Raw genomic sequence first — 23,951 nt, 5'->3', positions numbered from 1 at the left:
CTCTCTGCAGCCCCTCTGCATAGTCTTGGGTCTGTCTAGTGTGACAAATCCCTGGTTCTATGGTTTCGTTGCTTAATGCCTGTTCTTGTGCTGCTATGATCAGCGCCTCAGAGCTGCCTTTTGCTCCAGCCCTTTCTAGCCACTAGTAGGATTTCCTGGTGTCTGCTGTTTCAGCTATCTCTCGATGGTACATCATGCAGTGTCTTGTCTTGTCATGGCACTCCTCTGCTTGATCTTCCTCCAGTGTCTGTTCCTGTTCCAGGCATTCTCTTAGTAGCTCATCTTTGAGTGCCATCTTGCTGATGTGCTCCTGGATGCTTTGGGTTTCATCCAGGACAGTGGCTTTGACACTCATCACACACACAAACCCCTTCCTGGATGGAACATGGTCTCTGGGTGTTGGACTTGCAGTGGAAACCTCCATGTATATCAATTTTTCTGTGACGATAAGCCATAATGGTGAGGGAAGGTAGGATGAGTTAAAATGCTCTCTGTTCCAAGCAATTGTAACTTTAAATACAGTTATAGTTTGGAGTTTAGTGTGATTCAGACAATTATAGTTGAAGCTTTGGTTTAACAAGCTGTGTGAACCATATCTTCAAGTCAAGCAGTCCTCAGAGGCATCAAAGCAAACGAAGGATAGTGAAATTCAGTGTACAACATTTCAGGCAAGATTTATTTGTAGTGCAATATATAGGGTGGAAGTTGAATTTTAGAATTAAGAAATTTTTGAGATTCAAACATCCAATGGTTGTGTGCCCGATGTGACTTTGGCCTGCTGCTAATTCTCAGCCTAACTTACTTGATGGAGGTTGTTGTCAAAACAAAACAGTGCTAAGGATATTGTCCTGAGGACAAAAATTACTAGTTATGTTATGTGTGTAATCAGAGAAAAGGATTATTTTTAATGTATGAATAATCAAGTAACATATTAATGTAGCTTAGAGATGTATGAATGACATTAATATGTCCCCTTGAACATTTACACACTAAAGGCTATCTCTACAATATCTCCATCATCTGTGGGCTATATCTTGCTGTTAATTTTCAAGTGTGTTAGCACTCAGCCCCAAATTTGTTTGTTTGTTTATTAGATTTATATGGCTCAGATACAGGACTTTGAGTAGCTAACAAAATAAAAAAAATATATACAATAAAATGAAACACAGAGCAGCCAGGAAAAATGACAAACATTTCAATCAGTCACTTAACAAAACCAAGAAACAGACTCCGTCACACACCCAGGGCCCCAGGCTCTAGCAATATACTAAAAATACTCCAGAATGGATATAGAATATATTTCTGCAGATTGAGTAATTTTAATCTTTGTTGTACTGTATGTGCAAAATCTGGGATCTAGAATGCAAGGATTTCAGCATCTCTTCTTTATAAACCAGTGTGGAAATCAAGAAATTATCTCGCTTTCTCTGAAGGCACATGGGCTGTGCTCATTTCTATTTCCATCTATCTTTCCACCTTCATCCTCTTGATTTCTTCCTCTGCTTCGTGTCCACCTTCACCTCCACCTCCACTTCCATCTCTATCTGTTCTCCAAAGCGCCCAAAGGCAGGACAAGAAGCAATGGATGGAAAGTAATCAAAGAGAAACCCAACCTAGAACTAAGAAGAAATTTCCTGACCGTTACAACAATTAATCAGTGGAACAACTTGCCTCCAGAAGTTGTGGGTGCTCCATCACTGGAGGTTTTTAAGAAGAGATTGGACAACCATTTGTCTGAAATGGTAGAGGGTTTCCTGCCTGAGCAAGGGGTTGGACTAGAAGATCTCCAAGCTCCCTTCCAACTTTGTTATTCTGTTATATATCTGGATATTTGTAACGGCAGAAACAAATGGGAAATGAGCACCCAGTAGTATTCAAAAACATGAACAATGTATGTTTGTTATTTGGTTCCAGAAACAATAGGTGCTGTTTTCTTGTTTTAAGTGTGGTGGTGCTGGGTTTTGCAGTTGGAGGGCTCCAGATTTAACCTTCAGAAAGACTTTAAAAAAACCCATTATGGGTCCTTGCCTTCTCTTCCTTTTTGACCCTCCTCTAAAATTTGTTGGAGAATGGTGGGCATTTTGGCAACAGCCAAAATGTTTGGAAAACCAAAGAAAGGTATTACCTCTACCATGCTCAATCTGGATGTTCTCTAGATGATACCCAGAAATCTCAGTAAAGACATTGCCAGTTATGGAATTCTAGAAGTAGAAGTCCACATATGTTGGACTGGGAATCCCGGGAGTCAAAGTTCACACATGCTGGATGGTTGAAGCCCATACACCTGGTAATACCTGTCTGCTATTCTCAGGTATTCTGGTATTGCCTTCAAAGGTTGTGGGTGCTCCATCACTGGAGGTTTTTAAGAAGTGATTGGACAACCATTTGTCTGAAATGGTATGGGGTCTTCTGCTTGAGCAGGGGGTTGGACTAGAAGACCTCCAAGCTCTCTTCCAACTCTGTCATTCTGGGGAAAGCTGCATTTCCTAGCAGACCGAGACGAGAACTCTAGCTTGGGGTGGGGGTGGGCAGAATGCCAGCAAGCAAATTAGGATGGGGACATTGGCAACCAATGGCCTGAGTGCGGCTCCTGTATGGCAATTGACCTCCTGAACTTTAATTGTGCCACTCTTTCAGTGTACTTTCCCTGCCTTATAATTGATCCCCATTCCAAAACTAGGCCAAAGCATGACACATCGTGCTACCAGCAGTACTTGAGGACAGGTGGATTTCCGCAGGTAGCTGGACAAGCTGATACTTGCTTATTCGCTCTTCTGGGTGGGGCGCCTTGAAACCTCTTTTCAGAATTGTCTAAATACTGCTGTTATATGAGAGAGAGTGAGAGGGAGGGAGGGAGAGTGTGAGAGAGAGGGAGGGAGAGAGAGAGGGAGAGAGAGAGGGAAGGAGAGACAGAGGGAGAGAGAGAGAGGAAGGAAGAGAAAGGGAGAGAGGGAGAGAGGGAGAGAGAGGGAAGGAGAGACAAAGGGAGAGAGAGAGGAAGGAAGAGAAAGGGAGAGAGGGAGAGAGGGAGAGAGAGAGGGAAGGAGAGAGAGAGAGAGAGAGAGGAAGGAAGAGAAAGGGAGAGAAGGAGAGAGGGAGAGAGAGGGAAGGAGAGAGAGAGGGAGAGAGAGAGGGAAGGAGAAAGAGAGGGAGAGAGGAAGGAAGAGAAAGGGAGAGAGGGAGAGAGAGAGGGGGGGAGGAAGAGGGAGGGAGAGAGGGAGGGGAGAGGGAGGGAGGGAGGGAGAGAGGGAGAGAGAGGGAAGGAGAGACAGAGGGAGAGAGAGAGGAAGGAAGAGAAAGGGAGAGAGGGAGAGAGAAAGGGAAGGAGAGACAGAGGGAGAGAGAGAGAGAGGGAGGGAGAGAGGGAGGGGGAGAGGGAGAGAGAGAGAGAATTCTGCCAGGTATCAGATAACTTTTGGGCTGCTTAAACCAGGGTCCTAAAACAGCAGAATGAAAAGCTGTGTTGTAAACCTTCACTTCCCCCATTGAAACAGAACTTGTGGAGTCTTTCAAAGGCCCTAGAGAAGAGGTAAAGGACAAAGGAGAATGAGGAAACTCAACCCTGAACCGGGTTGCCTGGAGCTATATTTGTTCCTAAGGGATTCTATGGGTGAAGAGGTCTCACTTAAGAGGTCAACTTAACAAGCTTTTATAGATCTTCCTTCTAGGCCTGTGTTTCTCAACCTTGGCACTTTGAAGATGTGTGGACTCCCAGAATTCCTCAGCCAGCCATGCACTGAAAAAAGTGACTTATGACCGTTTTTCACATGACCATTGCGACATCCCCAGGGTCACCTGATCAAAACTCAGACACTTGGCAACTGGCATGTATTTAGGTCGGTTGCAGTGTCCTGGGGGTCATGTGATCACCTTTTGCAATCTTCTGAGAAGCAAAGTCAATGGAAAGCCAGACTCACTTAACAACTGCATTATTAATTTAATAACTACAAGAAATTAATTTAACGACTGTGGCAAGAAAGGTTGTAAAATGGGGTGAAATTCGCTTAACCACAAAAATTTTGTGGTCATAGGTTGAGGACTTACTTTTGTATCTTTTAGTCGGGATGCCCTCAATAAAGTTGTCTTCTGATGAAAACTGGGGTGCAGTCTGAAAATTCAATCAATATAATCAATTGCTTTGAGGGGGACCCCAGGACTCCATTAGCAGTAGCCAGAATACGGCCCAGAAGTTAATGCTTAATTGATTCCCAGATTTTTTATTTAAAAAACAATGCAAGCAGAAGGTTGCATATTTTTTCAATGTGTTTTAATTTTTCCTTACTAGCAAAAAACAAACCAGAACAGCAGATTGTAGCCAGTCTTCTCATAGCCGCTACTATAATTGACCATTGCCAGCGGAAAACAAATTGAAGACGAAGTCTGGCCTGTTTTTTTGCTGGCAAGCAATGGTCAAAATGGGCTTTCACAAATTCTGAAAAGTGCAGTGACTTTAATGCAACCCGCAGTGAGGTCACGATGTACTTATTTGTTTTTTACTTATTTATTTAAGGCATTTATATAGTCCCCTCCCTCCAATCTTTCAACCAGCTCTGGGTGGCTCCCAATCAATCAATTCCAATTATGCAAAGGAGAAGTTAACACAATGATGCCACAGCAAAGCGGAGCTTACTATACCTTGCCCCACCAGGCTGCCTTGGAACAGTGGTGGGATTCAGCCAGTTCGCACCACTTCAGCAGAACCGGTAGCTAATTTTTTTGTTGCCCGGAACCAGAATGGACATCCAGAAGCAGCATCCACACAGAGAACCGGTTGTTCACCTATTTGAATCCCACTACTGCCTTGGACCTCACCCCAGTTTTCCAGTTGGATCTGCCAGTTGTAGATCTCCAACTTACACTGCAGTTGTAAAGTTAGTAATACAGCTGTTAAGTGCATCTGGCTTCCCCATTGCTTATCAGAAGATTGCAAAGGGTGACCCCAGGACACTGCAACCGTCATAAATACAAACCAGTTGCTAAGTGTCAAATTTTGATCATGTGACTGTGGGGATACTGCAGTGGTTGTAAGTATAAAAATGGTCATAAGTCACTTTTTTCAGTACCATTGTAGCTTTGATCACTAAATGAATGGTCCTAAATCAAGGGCATCCTGTACAGTATTGCAGGATAGGAGGGGCTCCTGGGGCTGCCACAAGGAAGAGGGAGTCAAGCTCTTCTCCAAAGCGCCCGAAGGCAGGACAAGAAGCAACGGATGGAAACTAGTCAAGGAGAGAAGCAACCTAGAACTAAGGAGAAACTTCCTGACAGTGAGAACAATTAACCAGTGGAACAACCTGCCTCCAGAAGTGGTGAATGCTCCAACACTGGAAGTTTTTAAGAAGAGACTGCACAGCCGTTTGTCTGAAATGGTATAGGGTTTCCTGCCTGAGCAGGGGGTTGGACTAGATTACCTCCAAGGTCCCTTCCAACTTCTTCTTCTTCTTCTTCTTCTTCTTCTTCTTCTTCTTCTTCTTCTTCTTCTTCTTCTTCTTCTTCTTCTTCTTCTTCTTCTTCTTCTTCTTCTTCTCCTTCTCCTTCTCCTTCTCCTTCTCATTATTATTATTATTATTATTATTATTATTATTATTATTATTATTATTATTATTATTATTATTATTATTATTATTATCCTAAAAAAGCAGTGACACACACAAAGTTTGCCGCTTACAACCGAGGCTGCAGGAAAGTCACTGCAAAAGATGAACATGTGATTCGGGCTTTTACAAAATAAGTTGGACCTTTTGACAATCACAAAGCAACAAGTGCATGTAACAGATCAAAGGCTGACTGTTCTTCAGAAGAAAAAGAGGCATCTTCAGCCTTTTGCCATGGGCAACCTGAAAATGCACACAAGAAGGAATGTTTTGCCTGTGTCCTTGCTGTTGTTTAGCTAAGTTCATGCAGGCTCTAGCAATCTTCCGACTGCTGATTAGTTCCTACACAAAGCCAAAAATTGAGTGGCCGAGAATGCACAAGGAGGGACTTTCTCAATGTGAAAAGTGACAGAAAAGAGCAGATATTTTTCATTTTTAAAAAAGGTCCCAATTCATTTTGGGCCAGGCAAATATATTCTCCTACATTTGTTTAACCGATTCTCATTTGGTTTGGAAAGCAAAAGACTTCTTTTGAGAATTGCTGCGGGTGGAGTACAATAGCCATGCCTGCATTATGACAAGCTGCCCAAGGTGTGTGTGTGTGTGCGTGTGTGTGTGTGTGTGTGTGTGTGTGTGTGTGTGTGTGTGTGTGAAGGTCCCGTCTTTGCTTCTGAAGTCACCTCTCTGAGTGATGAGAGAACTTCCTTCTTCCCAGACATCCGCAGGCATCTGTCCCACTGCAAGGAAGGCATCAGAAGGACTCCTTCTGTGGGACTGTTGTACTGTAGTTGTATTAAGGGAAAATGGCTGCAGAATTTCTCTGCCTTTGGAGAAAGTCCTGCCTACAAATTAGGTCATGGGTCTTCAAACTTGGCTCTTTTATGACTTGTGGACTTCAACTCCCAGAATTCCTCAGCCAGGCATACTGAGGAATGTTATGTATTGGGCTCAGCTGTAACACCACTAGTAAGCTGGAGCAGCTAACGGCTGTCCAGCAACCCAGACTCCAGGTCTCCAGTGCTGCTATTGGCTGTCCCTAGGAGGCAATGGGTTGCTTTAAACCGCCGCCTAGGGGCCAGGCTATAAATTGCTGCAAGCTGCAGCCCAATTCTCAGTTCAGTTCCAGCAAGCAATAACCATGAGCTTTGTTGAACTCACTTGCCTCGTCTCCTTTCCTGTGCGAAGAACTCACTACACAACACAAGTCATAAAAGGGCCAAGTTTGAAGACCCCTGAATTAGGTGAACTGTTTCAAAAGGCTGCTAATGCCTAGTTCTACAATCACCACCATTAATGGTTAAAAGGAGGGACAATCTTTGTGAAAGGGAAGAGAATGGCAACATCCCCTGGCAGTTCTTTGGATTAAAGAAATAGCTGTTGCTGCTGCTTTCTTTCTTTCTTTCTTTCTTTCTTTCTTTCTTTCTTTCTTTCTTTCTTTCTTTCTTTCTTTCTTTCTTTCTCCTGTATATGGCCATCCAACTCACTCTTAGAATCTCCAGGCAGCTGTCAAGGATAATAAAATCCAATTCAAAAACAATAAAAAAGCAATAACCCCCTATCACCACCACCCTGACAACAAAAATCAAATGGGTCGTTTGATGGGTTCCATCCTATTCTGAGGTCCCCAGAGGTCTTCAGGGCCTTGTGAAAGAGTGTCAAAGTGGGGGGGGGGCAATCTTATCTCTGTGGAGATAATTTTCCACAGGAAGAAAGCCACCATGGAGAAGACCTTTCTCCTTGGTTCCACTAGATCAGGAGACTTCAAACTTGGCCCTTTTATGACCTGTGGACTTCAACTCCCAGAATTCCTCAGCCAGGCATGCCTGGCTGAGGAATTCTAGGAATTGAAGTCCACAAGTCATAAAAGGGCCAGGTTTGAAGACCCCCTCACTAGATGTTCCTCCTTAGGACAGGACATTCCTTGCCTCTTTGCTTTGGTGGGTGGGGTAGATGTGACTAGGAAAGGATTGTTTTTCAAATAACTGATCCCATGCCATGTATATCCTTTATATCTTGCTTTTCTAACAATTACATTCAGAAGGATCCTCATCAGAAAGAGAAATCAGGGCCTAAGCATCATAAAGCTCCACAGAAGCTCTGCAGATTTTCCTGTTATTGTATCTTTCTATCCCTCTCTGGCTGCCCAACTTCCCAATCTGCTAAGCCAGGGGTCCTCAACCTCGGCAACTTTAAGACTTGTGGACTTCAACTCCCAGAATTCCTCAGCCAGCTTTTGTCAGAGGTCTTGACCTGGGGTTGAATTGAAGAAAGAGAAACCAGAGAGATTATCTTAGCAACTTTAAGATGGATGACTTCAATTCCCAGAATTCCTCAGCCAGCATGGGTAGATTTCATCTCCTAGAATTCTGGCTGGGGAATTCTGGGAGTCAAGTCCACAAGTCTTTTTAAAAATAAGTTTTAGTAAAAGAGGAGTTTGCAAAGACTTTAAAAACTACAAAAACATGGAAGAAATAGGAAAAAGAACAAGATTATGAATGAGTAAAAGAAAAAGTGAAGAAGAAGAAGAAGAAAGTCAGAAAGAGCAAGATATCCAAGGAAGCCCATATCTTAAAGTTGCAAAGATTGAGAAAGACTGTCATAGCCTTTGAGGGAGAGGGGCTCTTATAATGAAAGACGGGGCACCGTTGTGGCAATCTGGTCACTAAATAAGTGCAACAATATCCCACATGGACTATGAAAAGAGACCAAAATTCTCTTCTTCCTTAAGCATATAACATTCCACGCAAATTCACCATCTCCAAAAAGAGGCAGGAGAATGTTTCAGCCTGGATACCATATGAGCACAGTGGTTGCACCCCTGCGTGTGAAGGAGGAGTGGGATGCAAGCCAATTACTAGTCAGTGGATCTCACAAGCTTTTGGTTAGCCTGGCCAATCAGTCCGCTTAATGAAACTAAGGAAAGTTCTGAGATTCACAAACAACTTAATTAAAAACTCAGAGTTGTTTGGTTGCCTTCACTGTTTTGTTTTTGTTTATTTAAGGTATTTTTTTTTGACAAAAACAATCTGCATACAGGCGGAAGCACATTGCATAACATAATAAGCTGACGCTTCTGTACTTTGGAATTACTCTATTTATTGCATGATCGTGGGATTATAATATCATCCTGGAAATGAGCAGCAAACATGGACAACACCCTCATCCTATGGGGAATGGATAGAAGCTGCTGAGTGTATTGAGTTATTGAGATAGGGACGACTGGCTAGGGAGATGAGCATCCCAGTTCTCTGTGCACATAAGATTTTTGGCACTGTAAGATGGATGGACTTCAAATCCCAGAATTGTTTAGGAGTGGAAGTCCATCCATACTGGCTGGGGAATTCTGGGAGTTGGAGTCCACCCATTTTAAAGTTGCCAAGTTTGAAAAACACTGCTTTAAAGTCATACAGCGATAGTTTTACTTTCACCACAGACTTACTGAAGTACAACACATTTTTAAAAGGCTACTCCCATGTCAGACAACCCTTCTCTTCCCAAAGATCTGAATAGGGAGATCTTCCTCCATTAGCAAATCATGAAGGAGCAAAATGACTACATCTCTTAGACCCGTGCAAAGCTTTGAAAACATGAACATGTTCCCGCCTCTCAGTCGACGAAATTTGTTTTGTGAAGCAGGGCAGGGCAACCCATTCACAGCTCATAAAAACAAACTATGCAGCAAGAAGCCTCTTGGCTTTAGCAATGGATTGTGGCCTAAGAGCACTGTGCAAGACAAGCAATGATCGCCTTGTACAGTCCTGATATCTCTGTGTATGTAATGGCCTGTGGAAATGGCCTTGGGAGACAGAAGGAGGAGGCACAGAAGACATAACTGGTACAAAAGGTATTTCAGCTCACAGAAGGAGGGAAAAGTTTCAGAAGGGACCCTCCCTACTTTTCTGGAGAGCAAAAGGAAAGGAGGGGAGAAATACTTTCAATCTTGCAGGATTCTGCTAATGCTTACACTAACAATAGGGGCTAGTCCTCCCGGGCTGTGTTTGTCTGGACTACCTTGCAGGACAAACAGCATGCGAAGCCACATGCCAATAAACCCACAAGTGCAAGTTGGCAAATTTCAAAGTTTGCAATTATCTCAGTGCTGAATCCCTTAGAATTCCTTAATATTTCAAGCAGACTTTATGAAATGTACCCAACCAGGACAAACATCCCTTAAGAATTCCCAACAAACCCTAAAACTTTGGAAAACCTGCTTTATCATTTATTGTAGCAGCTCACTCCACAAAACCTGACAGTTAGGCCCTGGCCATTGTGGTGCCCCCCCACCCCCAGTGGAAGTGGCACTCAATTCCTCCAAGTTCCATGCCATGACGTCCCTCCGGGCAATTTGCAAAGTTGCCCAAACAGCTCTCTTCCATCATGCCTTTAATTCTGATTGATTGTGTTGGATACGTATCTCTTGCTTTGGGATCAGTTAATTGCTTGATATTGTCTTTCTTCTCTTCTTGATTTTCATCATCTTCAGATTAGGGCAGGTTATAAGATGAGACAATAACTGAAGTCGCTTCTGCTCTAACACGCACTCCCAATGCATCAGAAGATTCTTAGCACATCTGATACTGGGTTTGTCACTATTTACTTGATTTACCCCCACTGTTTTTTTGTAATGCTGTCTTTTATCTTGTGATAGCAGGGCATTATGGAATTAGTCCTCTACACAGTAAAAAAAAACAACACAATACACTGTAACTACAGCAATTAGAGACCGGAAGTTCATTAGATAGACAAGCGCTTGCCAACCACATTAATAAACTGGTTTAAAATGCCTGGGCCATGTTTCACTTTGGTTACACCTATTTGGGGAATGTGATCTCTAGGCTGGAGGCCTCTAGAGAGAAATTTGTCCTCCCTAAGCTGTATATATTAAATGTTCTTTTTCTTTTCATAAAGAGATGGGGTATCCCTTCACCTAACAGTTTAAAGCAGTGTTTCTCAACCTTGGCCACTTTAAGATGTGTGACCTTCAATTCCCAGAATTCCTCAGCCAGCTCTGGGGAATTCTGGGAGTTGAAGTCCACACATCTTAGAATGGTCACGGTTGAGAAACACTGTTCCAAATAATATATAGCATGACTGTGCATATTGGGTATAATTCACTGCAGTTGTTAAGTGAATCTTCCGGTCGTTAAGTATTTGTCTGGAATTGTACAGGATCTCCTGCCATGAGCAGCGGGTTGGACTAGAAGACCTCCAAGGTCCCTTCCAACCCTATTATTCTACGTTCTATGTTTAAGTGCCTGATTTTTCACCTTATTCTGGATACTTGGAATGGCACTTGGCTCAGGATGCTTGATTGACCAGATTTGCAAAACAAATCAAAACTGTCAGATTAAGTCAGCTCAGTATGACAATTTGATCCAAATGCCAGTCTGATTTAGAACACTGATTTGAGCAAATTATATTCCAATTTATTTACTTATTAGATCTGCATCTCCAAAATGAAGCTTCCCTTAGCATTAAGGCAGTGGTTGTCAAACTCTTCTCTGAAAAAAAAACCAGTGCAGAATCCATTGCTATGTTTCGTGTAGTGCGTTTGGTCTGAACAAAATGTTACAATTCAGATTGCTATAACAGATCTCATGCAATGTAAACAGAAACTGTAAAGTTGAACCCCTGGAGGATTCTCACAAGTTCTGGATTCCAGAGAATACAGCTTGAATACTGTGGGTCTAAGACAGTGTTTCTCAAATTCAGCAGCTTTAAGATGCTGGCTGGGGGATTTGGGGAGTTAAAATCAACGCATCTTAATGCTGCTGAGATTGACACAGGCTGATTGGAGAACGTAAATAAGTGAAGGACCCTCAAAAGGAAAAAGAATAAGAATTGAACTGATCGATTAATTAATCATGTGCCATCCAGTCATGACTGATTCTTGTAGCTGGTGGTTAAGAAAACCAGTGTATGTGGCATATTGTGCAACCATTAATATTGGGGCTAAGTATTTATTAATTCTAAGGGACGCGGTGGCTCAGTGGGTTAGGATGCTGAGCTTGTCGATCAGAAGGTCGGCAGTTTGGCGGGTCGAATCCCGAGTACCGCGTAACAGAGTGAGCGCCTGTTACTCGTCCCAGCTTCTGCCAACCTAGCAGTTCGAAAGCACGTAAAAATGCAAGTAGAAAAATAGGGACCACTACGGTGGGAAGGTAACAGCGTTCCGTGCGCTTTTGGCGTCTAATCATGCCGGCCACATGACCACGGAGACGTCCTCGGACAAGTGCTGGCTCTTGGGCTTTGAAACGGAGATGAGCACCGGCCCCTAGAGTTGGAAACAACTAGCACGCATGTGCGGGGGAACCTTTACCTTTACCTTATTTATTAATTTCATCTTGGACGAAGGGGATTCTGGGAGATGCAGTCCTAACACATCTGTGGAAACACCTAGCAGGGAAATGGGGCCCTTGAAGTTTTTGCTTTGAAAGCAGCAATAAGATTCTGCTCTTTTAGCAGCGCTGTTTGCTAATTTCTCCTCCCAGATTCCTCTGGTGACAGTCATCCTTCTTGTTGGGCTAGTTCCTTCTGTCTTTGCTTTTAGCAGGGGTGGGTTCCTTCGTGGCTGGCTGAGATTTATTATTATTCTCCCCACTGTTCTGCTGTCGAAAGGAGGCCCTAGAGATGGGAGTGCTTTCCATCAGATAAAAAGCATTAAATTGCTATTGTTGGAATTAAGAGCAATGAGCAGTTGCTCCAGGAAAAAAAAATACAGGTGGGATAGGCAGAGAAGGCTTCCCAAGGAAATGATGACATAATGTAGGTCCTGCTTTTTCGATCTGGCTTTGCAACAAGTGGAGGGCAGAAGAGCTGAAACGACGCAAAAGGAGGAGAGCTGTGGGGCTTTTTCAAAAGAGGCGAATGAAAACAATCTCATCTCCAACTACAAAACACTAAGGGAATGGCCCTCGCCAAGCATCCTGAGAATGAGGTAGAAAAACAGAAGCCTTTTTTTTTACACCTGAAGAAAACCTTTGGGGGAAAAAAGCAAGGGAGATTTTCCCCACAACCCAAATGGATGGCTTGGGCAGGTTTTGGAGATGAGACCAAACGCTTCATGGGATCCTGTAATGTCCTAGAGATTTTATAATCCATCCTGGAATAAAACTGGACAATGGGCAAATATATAAATATTGCAAGCAAAAAGTATCAAAACAAATAAAAGTCAAGTTATAAAACCATTAGCTTGTCACTGACCATCTAGCCTTGAAAATCACTGGAGGTTTGCAAGAAGAAACAGGACTGCCATTTGTCCGGAATGGTATAGGATCTCCTGCCATGGGGAGAGGGTTGGAATAGAAGACCTCCAAGGTCCCTTCCACTATTTTTTATTCTACCCTAGGCATCTTCACAAGGATTATTTTATTACTTTATTTTCACACTTTGCATGTAGCTTTTTCAAACAGTTTTCCCACAGTCATCTACAACATTCTAAAATGAAGGTTAAAAACATCAACATTAAACGTGGTGTAAAAATACATGGAATATTCAGAATAAAAGCCCAGGCAACAGGAAAAGATTTGTGCACACACCTGAATCCTGATGACTTTTCCTTTTTGTTTCAGCCTATAGAGACAGATAATGCTCACATTTTGACTCCACAGAGATTTCTACCTAACTATTTCAAGTTCATTTGGCCACAAAATTTAGGAAAGGTGACAAGCATATTCCTATGTATTTTAGCCCAGTCTTTTTTTATTGAAAAGTTTTATCATACATTTTATCTTTAACAAACCCCCCTACCCCTCCCCTATCCCTCCCTCCTTACCCCTCCCCCCCTCCCCCGACTTCCCAGAGCTAAGTACAAGGTATAAAAAACAAAAAAAATCATAAACAACCATATGCTAACAACCGTAAACTCTAAAATCTATCACTCTCTAGCTCATATAGGATAACTACAAACACTATTAATATAAAATATATAAAAAAGAGAAAAAAAGATAAAAGAAAGGAAGACTTATTCAAATGCTACATGAAACTTTTTAGTCCCATATTTGTTCTGGATATACTCAATCCATTTTCTCCACTCCATAATATAGCGTTCTTGCGAATGATCTTTCAAATAGGCCGATATCTTTGCCATCTCTGCCAGGTCAGAAATCTTTAAAGTCCATTCTTCTATAGTCGGCAGTTCCTCCTTCTTCCAATACTGACCTATTAAGAGTCTTGCTGCCGTAATTAAATTCAACATCAACTTAGTGTCCACAACTGTAGCATCTGTAATTATTCCCAACAAAAAAAGTTGCGGACAAAACTTTATCCTCTATTTAAAAATCTTCTGCATGTTCCACCAGACTTTTATCCAAAAAGCCTTAACCTTTTTACAAGTCCACCATATGTGAAAATATGTTGCGTCTTCGTCACCGCACCTCCAACATTTAGGCTGATAATTCGGATACATACTTGCAAGCTTTTTAGGATCTAAATGCCATCTATAAAACATTTTGTAAAAATTCTCTCTTAGATTTTGAGCTTGTGTAAATTTTACGTTCCTCACCCAAATCCTTTCCCACGTATCCATTGTAATAACTTCTTGAATATTTTGGGCCCATTTAATCATACAATCTTTAACAAGCTCTGTTTCTGAGTCAATTTCTATCAATGCAAGATATATCCGTTTGATATGTGCTGGACCCTGATTTCTAATTTGCTTTATCAAATTTTCATCAGTCATTGTAAAACCATCGAACAGGCAGTAGTCACACCGGACAGCTCATATATTTATGTAAATTACTAACAATTCTTTGTTAGTAATTTACATATATATATATATATATATATATATATATATATATATATATATATATATATATATATATATATATATATATATATATTAAATGCTTGTTAACAATCTAAAAATTTACACACACACACACACACACACACATATATATATATGTTTGTGTGTGTGTGTGTGTGTGTGTGTGTGTGACATCAGTGGGTCAAGGGAAAGTCTCCCTCTTCCTCCTGCTTCTTTTTCCTGCAATCCTACTCTATTTTCTAGTCGGGATCCCAGATCCCCTGTCCGCCACCCCCACCCCCACCCCCCCCACACATACCACCACCAGATTTACAAATATTTTTAAAAAATACTTCTTTGCCCCTTAGAGTTACACTGTCCAAATTCATTTATTTTCCATCTCTTTTCCAGGTGGGCGGCAGGCAACATTCCGCTGGCACTAGCACAGAGCATTTCCCAATCCATCCATCTCTTCTGCATTTCATCCTTTTCACTCAGTGACAACATCTCTTTGAGAGCACAGCCCAAATTCAGGGCTGAATAAGATCTGCGGCATCAGGCTCACACTCACTGCCTACATGCAGATCAGCCGAAATGGATGTTCAGGCTTCATTGCCAAAGTCTTACCTGCTGCCAATCAAGATAGGAACCATTTAGCGATGACTCATAAACCAAGCTATCTGTGGAGGATTAGCAAAGAAAGTTACCCAACGTAAGGCATAATTGCAGGGCATTAGGTGATATCTCTGGAAAATGTCACCCTGGCCTTAGATTATTTGTTCTGTCCTGTTTTTGTTTAAAGGAATAACAGAGTAATAGAATAACAGAGTTGGAAAGGGACCTCGGGGGGGGGGGTTCGAATCCAACCACTAATACTCAGTACAGGTAATCCTTGAGCACAATGGAACCCAAAATTTCTGTGGCTAAGACAGACCGTTGTTCGGTGAATTTTGCCCCATTTTACGACCTTTCTTGCCACCGTTGTTAAGTGAGTCACGGCAATTGTTAATTAAGTAACAAGGTTGTTAGGTGAATCTGTCTCTTCCTTTGTCAGGAGATCGCAAAACAGGATCACATGACCCCGGGACACTGCAACCGTCATAAATATAAACCAGTTGCCAAGTGTCTGAATTTTGATCACATGACCGTGGGGATGTTGCAGTGGTCATAAGTGTGAACAACGGTCATAAATCTCTCACTTAAATTTCGAACGATCACTAAATGAACTGTTTTAAGTCAAGGATACCTGTAATGTTTTATTTGGGATTGATGCCAAATAATCCTTCCCAAACTGCTCTGGCTTCAGTCGGAGTAATTAAAAAGACAGGTAGCAAAGACCAATGAAATGGGGCATTCTCAAACTGGCTAGTTAGGTGTCTCAGCAGTTGGTAGGACTTTACTAGACTTTATCTGAGTTTCGAAGATAAAGAGGGCTAAACCTGGTTAGTATTTGGCTGGGATTGTGCCAGGGAATTCCAGGTCTGTAGGTTAGACTGGGGAGTCAAAAGAAGGCAGAAGATACTGAGTGTCTACATACAGGTAGCTCTAAAGGTATCTGGACAGATAGATCTACATGCTCAATCAACCTTGGCTTGAAAGAGATTTTGTCCCAAACCTAATGATCCTTTCAGTGCAAGATCTACACTTTGTTTTTAGGTTTGGAGTCAGCCGTGTTCTCAGGATTGGCATAATACGAGCCAGCTCATTCTATAATGTTCTTCTTGATTTGTCCTATCAGGGTAGTTATAAGAAAGATAAACTCCTACGGACTTCAGAGGAGTTTGCCAAATCACAAAGGAGCTATTTTTCTGTGATTGCAAAAACTAAGTTAATTAATTTTGATCAAACACGGAGATTATCTGAAGATCAAGAGATCACACACCCATGGAGAAGGCTTGGAAAATGAAGCTCTCTTGGACCGCAGTGTAGCCTCCCTAAGTACAACTTTGGACATTATAATAAGTGTGGGTGGGCACAAGAGCACATGACTGTAGCGCTCCATGCTAGAGCACCTCCAGAAGGCCAAAGTTTGGCAATAAGTATAGCTGAGGGCTGAGAACTCTCCTTTGAAACTTTAATGGGTCCCTACCAGTGAGTTGTGGGCATTATTGGTTCTAGTGATTCAGCTCCACTGAAGGCACCTTCTTAGGTTCTATCCTGAGGGCCCAGATAAAACCCCAAGTGGCCTCAACAGCTCTCAGAGAGTATATTAATGACCAGATGACTGCAAAGAAATACAATCCTTCCACCACCACACCACCATCTTGTCAGAACCTATCCTTCCATCCCTTCATCACCCAATCACAACTGAGGAGAAGCAAAACGTCTTCTTCTTCCTCAAAGAAAAAACAGTCAAGCTGCCTTTTGGGGGGGGGGGAAAGCACATTTGAGACAATGATGACCTGGATGACTGAGAATCTCCATAAATAATCTTAGTTTTACTCAAATGTTCCATAATGTCTTCAAAGTAGCTCATTTAACTAAACGTCTATCCCATCACCACATCTGAGTTTTCTCCTCCTTGGATGTTAGCTTTGAGATATAGGTAGTCCTTGACTTACAACCATTTATTTAGCGACCGTTTGAAGTTACAATGCCACTGGAGAAAAGTCACCTATGCCTGGTCTCGCACTTACAACAGTTGCAGCATCCCCATGGTCACATGATCAAAACTTGGGCTCTTGGCAATCAGCTTCCAATTTGGGGCCTCAGGAAGCCACTCCGCAGTACTTAGGTCAATCTGCCCCCAGTGACAGTGAAGAAGCTGGCTTAGGGAATTTAGTATAGCACTCTTGGTATTCCAGAGACCATAATTAAGCCTGTTCATATGGATTCTCAGCGCAACCTGGTGTATTTGTAGCAAGCGATGTGATTGATGTAACTGTAGGTGAGATGCTTTATTGTCTTCCCATGAAACTTCTCTATTAATACCTCCTCCTCTTGTTGCCTTAGCTGGAGAAGGACTGTTTTTTTCTGAATGGGCTGCGACCTGGGGTCATGTGATTGCTATTTGCAACCTTTCCAGCCTGCTTCCAACAAGCTATGGGAGAAGCCAAATTTGCTTAATCACTGTGTGATTCACTTAACACGTGCAGTGGTTTGCTCAACTGTGGCAAAAAAAAAAATTGTAAAAATGGGCATGTCTCAATTCACAACTACCTTGCTTACCAATGGAAATTTTGGACCCAATTTGTAGTTGTAAGTCAAGGACTACCTGTATAACAAACAAATCAGGCTAAAGTTAACCTGTGGATAAAATCCATAGTATAAACCAGGGGTCTCCATACATGGTCAATTTAAGACAGTTTAAGAATTCCTCAGCCAGCCATGGAGTTGAAATCCACAAATCTTAAAGTTGCCCAGGTTTGGAGAACTCTGCTATAAGCCAAGCCTTCTCACCTGAGGATAGTTTGTGTAGTAGTTTCAAGTCATCTTGAAGGCGTATGTTAGGGTAGGTTACCAGGAAATTATTATATCCTTATAGATACTTTTAACTGGCACACAACTTCCCACAGGTATAGCATAGGTGGTTCCTGGCTCAATAGTGCTAATTGTGAGAGGGATGAGCCAGCAGTGTGCTGCAGCTGCCAAAAAAGCCAACACAGTGCTAGGCTGCATTAACAGAGGGATGGAATCAAGATCACGTGGAGTATTAATACCACTTTATAATGCCTTGGTAAGGCCACACTTGGAATACGGCATCCAGTTTTGGACACCACAATGTGAAAAAGATATTGAGACTCTAGAAAGAGTGCAGAGAAGAGCAACAAAGATGATTAGGGGACTTGAGACTAAAACATATAAAGAACAGCTGCTGGAATTGGGTATGTCTAGTTTAATGAAGAGAAGTACTAGGGGGGACATGATAGCAGTGTTCCAATATCTCAGGGGCTGCCACAAAGAAGCAGGAGTCAAGCTATTCTCCAAAGCGCCTGAAGACAGAACAAGAAGCAACGGATGCAAACTAATCAAGGAGAGAAGCAACCTAGTACTAAGGAGAAATTTCCTAAGAGTTAGAACAATTAACCAGTGGAACAACCTGCCTCCAGAAGCGGTGAATGCTCCAACACTGGAAGTTTTTAAGAAGAGACTGGACAGCCATTTGTCTGAAATGGTATAGGGCAGGGGTGTCAAACTCAGAATGTCACGTGACGTCTTGAGACTTATCGTGACTTTTTTTACCATTGCCAGCAATGAGGTGGGCATGGTTTCGCTATGATGCATCCGGCTTGCAGGCTGGCAGTTTGACACCCCCTGGTATAGGGTCTCCTGCCTGATCAGGGGTTGGGCTAGAAGACCTCCAAGGTCCTTCCCAGCTCTGTTATTCTGCAATTCTGTTATTCTGTTAAATAATTATAAGCAGTCTGATGTAGACCTCAGCAGATACAGGGAATCCTCCCTTACAACTATTCATTTAGTGATCATTCGAAGTTACAGCAGCACTGAAAAAATGACTGGTGAGTGGTTTCCACACAACTGTCACAGCATCCCCATAGTCATGTTACTAAAATTCAGGCACTTGGCAACTGGCATGTATCTACGAAAACATGCACTGTCCCGGGGTCATGTGATCACCACTTGTGACCCTCCCAGCTGGCTTCCCACAAGCAAAGTCCATGGGGGGAGTCAGATTTGCTTAACGACAGCATGATTCACTTAACAATTGCAGTGTTTTGCTTAACAACTGTAGCAAAAAAAAAACCTCATAAAATGAGGCACAATTCCCTGAACACCTGCCTTGCTTAGTAACTGAAATTTTGGGCTCAGTTGTGGTCATAAGTCAAGGACCACTTGCATTCAGATTGTTTTCCCCTCGGCGTTCACACTGAATTTTATCAACAGAACTTGCTTTCAAAATTGCCTACAGTTTTTCGAATGTCAATTCTGGGAGAATTCTCAGTCCTGGGTCATGGGGGTGATTAAGGGGCTGAGTGGTAGAGAAATAATGTCTTTTCTTTCCTCCTGTGATCCTCTGTCAACCACAGTCTTTGGGGCCAGTCCCTCTCTCTCACAGCCCAACTCACCCCCCACTCTGTTATCGTTGGGGGGCAGGGGGGGGAGAAGAGGAAGGAGTATTATGGATGTTCACCACCTTGAATTACTTATAAAGTAATAAAGGTGGGAGAACAGAATACTAGAGTTGGAAGGGACCTTGGAGGTCTTCTAGTCCAACCCCCTGCTGAAGCAGAAAACCCGATACTATTTCAGAGAAATATTTGTCCAATTTCATCTTAAAAACTTCCAGTGCTGGAGCACCCACAACTTCTGGAGGCAGGTTGTTCCACTGGTTAATTGTTCTCACTGTCAGGACATTTCTCCTTAGTTCCGGGCTGGTTCTTTCCTAGATTAGTTTCCCTCTATTGTTTCTTGTTCTGCCTTCAGATGCTTTTAGAGAACAGGTGGAAACCCCCCCCACCCTCTTCTTAAAATAAAACCTAAAAAATACCCAACTTCAGGAGGAGTTTTTCTTTCTTTCGAATTGGGAGATAGGAGTAGCCAGGAAGGCTTCAGGGAGCCTTAAAAATAGGTGACGTAAAACAACTACAGCCGCAACTTATTGCTAAGTTTGTAAAAGCCGCCCTGAGTCTTCGGAGAAGGGCGGGATATAAATAGAATTAAAATAAAATAAAAAATAAAACTTCTTTTATCACTGTCAATAATCAAACCAGCTCAATCCTTGTAAGTACACTGAAAATTTTTGAAGCCCAGTAAGAAGAAGATACGAAACCAGAAACATCTTTTGGAAGTTTTGAGCAGAGATTAGCACAGTTTTCCTTTGTGAATCAAAGCTTAGTTAGAACAGCTTCCATTGTGTCACCTTTGGAAATTTACCCAAATGCAAAGTGGGAATTCTAACTTCAGCTTTGCTCCAAGGAATGCTTACTCAACATCAAGCCTCCCTTAATGTGGGGAGAAACAATGAACTACACAATGTATCACCCTTCTTATCTTCAATATCAAATCAATTAGCAGCTCATTATGCAAATATATGGAGATCAATGTAAGCAATGAATAATGTTTCACCTTATCATCAAAGGCAGATCCCAAGCATGATAAACCTAATCAAGGCTTTCCTCAAGCAATGCCATTCAGACTTCTTGGTTCCCCATCTTGCAGGCATTTGAATCCCGATGCTGAGGATTATGTAGCCTGACAGATATGGAGAGCATCAAACTTAGGATGCAGGCAGCGGCCACTTTGGGAATCCAAAAATTCATGTTCTGAGATGGTTTGTAGGTGTTTGCTTTTCAAATGGTTAAATTAATTTATCTTCCATTTTATCTCCTTGCCATCTTTTTCACAGCTGGTTACATTATAATATTGCTTTGCTATGTTGTGTTGTAATGCTGTAAACCTCCAGGAAGTGGACCTCATTCTGCTTGAATATGAATGCAATAAATAAATAAATTTACCAACAACAGTAGCACACCGCCTGAGGCACCCTGCAAATATTTTTGTTGTGAGTCTCAAAGCTGCTCTGAAAGTCACCCGTCAGACTGTAATGTTCATGTCAACAATTATTCACTCACTAGGTGTTGTTGTTCAGGGACTTAGTCTCCTCTGAACCTCTGGGACCTAATGGTGATCTTTTTTTGCCAGGATTGTTTTCATCTTATGACCACAATTGATCCCAAAATTTCTGTTGCTAAGCAAGATGGCTGTTAAGTGAGTATTGCCCCATCTTACAACCTTTCTTGCCACACTTGCTAAGTAAATCACTGCAGTTAGACTTATTTATATTATGTTGTTAAGGGGATCTGGCTTCCCCACTGATTTTGCTTGTCAGAAGGTCGCAAAAGGTGATAGCCTGACCCCGGGACACAGCAATCATCATAAATACATGTCAGTTGCCAAGCACCTGAATTTTGATCATCTGACTATAGGGATGCTACAATGGTCATAAGTATGAAAAATGATCATAAGTCATTTTTTATCACGGTAGTCCCTGAACGAATGGTTGTAAGTTGAGGAATACCTGTAATTTGTGTTTGTGTGTGTAGAAAGAGAGAAACCAGAAAATCAGTCGTTCTTATAAGCTCACATTGGTATCATCTGTAATAATATCAAGCCACTTTATCTTCTGTTGGCCTCTTTTTATGTTGCCTTAAATCAGGGGTCTTCAAACTTGGCCCTTTTATGACTTGTGGACTTCAACTCCCAGAATTCCTCAGCCAGGCACAATACACGTCAAAAGGGTGGGGTTTTGATTGGTTATGGCTGCCATCTTGACTCTTTGACATCCCTGCAGACATGTCTGCTATTTAATTTTTGTAGTCCAGATCCTCAGTATACAAAGGTTAAGTATGGCTCTTGCCTTGAAAGAATTTGCACCCTGTCTTGGCTTACAAAAATGGGCACCAAGCATCATATACTACTAATCATAAGAAAGCAAAGATAGTACCAGTAGTAAAAGATGCCTTGGATGCCATCCCAAAATATCTGGAGCACCATTTGAACACCATCAGTAATGATAAAATCCTGAGCTGTCAATTCCAAAAGGCAGCTTTACTTGGAACAGCTGACATCCTGCAACAATATCTTTAACCTCAGCAAACATCTGCCTGTCCCAGGTTCTTGTCAAGGATCTGATAGCTGGATGTAAATGCCAAATCCAATCTAAATCTCTGGCCATGTGACCCCTTGGGTGAAAACCAATAGCATTGACAAATTTGCCATCAGTCAGTTGCAAAAGGCTACCTTTCTTGGAACTGCTCACATCCTTCAACAATACCTTTAATATTATTAAACAGCAACATCTGCTTATCCCAGGTCCTTGGGAAAGATTCAGTGGGCGAATAAAAATTCCAAATCCAATTTAAATATCTGTCTGATCATGTGACCAACAATTTTAATAATTCTCTCTCTCTCTCATCTAATATCTATATCTCTATCATATCTATCTATCTATCTATCTATCTATCTATCTATCTATCTATCTATCTATCTCAGATTTGGGGGCCCATCTTATCAAAAGCGACTCTGGGTGGCATATGACATTCTGGTAAAGCAACACATAGTATGAATCATAATCCATTAAATTTATATGAAGCCCCTTTCTTTCCACCGCTAGATAAATGGTAGCTTTGCTAACCTGACATCTCCCGTGCCCCATTTGTGCGTCATCTAAAATATATCCCTATTGTTTTCTTCCACCCTCACCAAAAAAAACAAGCAAACCCTCTTTAATTCATTTAATGATGTCAGTGTTTTCAAGCTGAGCAGAATAAAAGGCTGATTAGATCCTTTGAATTGTCTCACAATGTTAACCTAAACCTAAGCTTTAGGCTATCCGTCTACCTACATCTGGAACACCGAAAAAAGGAGTGTAATGGGATTTTCTTCAAAGATGACAGAAGCTTTCTTTCATGCTGAACCAACTTTGCAGAATCAAAAGTGAACCATGTTGATATAAGTCCTATGAATACTCAGGCGAATAATACATGTTGGAGAAACAGGGTGAATGAAGTAAACCTTTTCCAATCTGGCACCCTCCCTTTTGCCAGGCTGTGATTCCTAGAAATTCAGTAAGGATCAACAAAAGGGGAAGAAGAACAGTGAAGCTGCTGCCTTTTTGCAAAACGTCTTATTTACTGAATGGAATGTCGATCGGATGGAACCTTGGCATTTTAGAAGCAAAGAAAGCACACTCCACCTAGAATCCTTTAACTTCTGTGTCTGCTCCATGCAGATGATCAACTTTCAAATCCGTGTGGTTAGGAAATTGTTATCTTTATTCTCAAAAGATTTTATAAGTCCGGGAACATTTGCACAGGGTAAATTGCTCTCAGCCTCCCACAGACGGAGACCCTTGTCTAAGCCAGAGTTGAGAATCCTGGAAATGATTAGGTCAATATTTTTCATTCCAAACAGGACAACTGATCAGCTAAAAGGTAATATGACACGAGGTTTCGGGTTTTAGATTTCCCCACACGCTGTCGTTGATTGGTCTATTGTTCAACAGATTAACGACAATGAAGAAAATAAATTACTTGAATACAGGGTGCTGTAGGAAGAAACTGTGTGGGTGAGCATCTAAATTAATACTCTTCCTCCGGGCCTCTCTGAATTTTAACAAGGGCTTATGCTGGTTGAATTATTCACATTCTGATACAAACTCCTACAAATCATAGGCAGGTTGTTGTTTTATTTTAAATGGGCTCTTCTCTTGGCTTGCCTCCCACCCTCAAGGAAGACAGACTCAAAATGTAGGGGCTTTTTAAAAAAATTAATAAGGACTGCAGTTGGCTGTCCCAGAAATGCCACTAAAATTAGTAAAATGGAAATAAATGTCCCCACTAAGCTTGTGCAATGCTTTGAATTTGATTCAGAGAAAGTGCTTTGGAACAGGTAGGAATACAAACACTGTTTGTGAGCAACTCATTAAAGCAACTATGTCAGTTCCTGTGATCCTGTAAGAAGACCCTGCTGCTTTCAAGTATAGTGTACAAGGACTACATTTGTGCTTCTACACATTCCAAAACACTTCTTCTGAATCAAATTTTACACTGAACCTGGTTTAGCAGAAGACACACTAAGCCAATAATTAGGTTCCTACTATACACTGTATCATAAGTGGCCCAATCTCATTTCAGCAACTTGTGCGCACC

At 41.8% G+C, this 23,951-nt stretch overlaps 1 protein-coding gene across 1 annotated transcript in view; it reads left to right on the top strand.

Moving 5' to 3' along the window:
* Positions 1-456: 456 nt before the first annotated feature.
* Positions 457-23,951, top strand: part of IFNLR1 (interferon lambda receptor 1) — a gene marked incomplete at its 5' end in the record, with an annotated part of 67,752 nt that continues 44,257 nt past the window's right edge. Inside the window, 1 exon segment of the mRNA XM_083370107.1 lies at positions 457-469. Coding sequence (XP_083226233.1) covers positions 457-469 — 13 coding nt within the window.

This window comes from Vipera ursinii (genome assembly GCF_947247035.1).
Source record: "Vipera ursinii genome assembly, chromosome: 9".
NCBI lineage: Eukaryota > Metazoa > Chordata > Lepidosauria > Squamata > Viperidae > Vipera > Vipera ursinii.
This window is presented reverse-complemented; position numbering and strand designations above follow the sequence as displayed.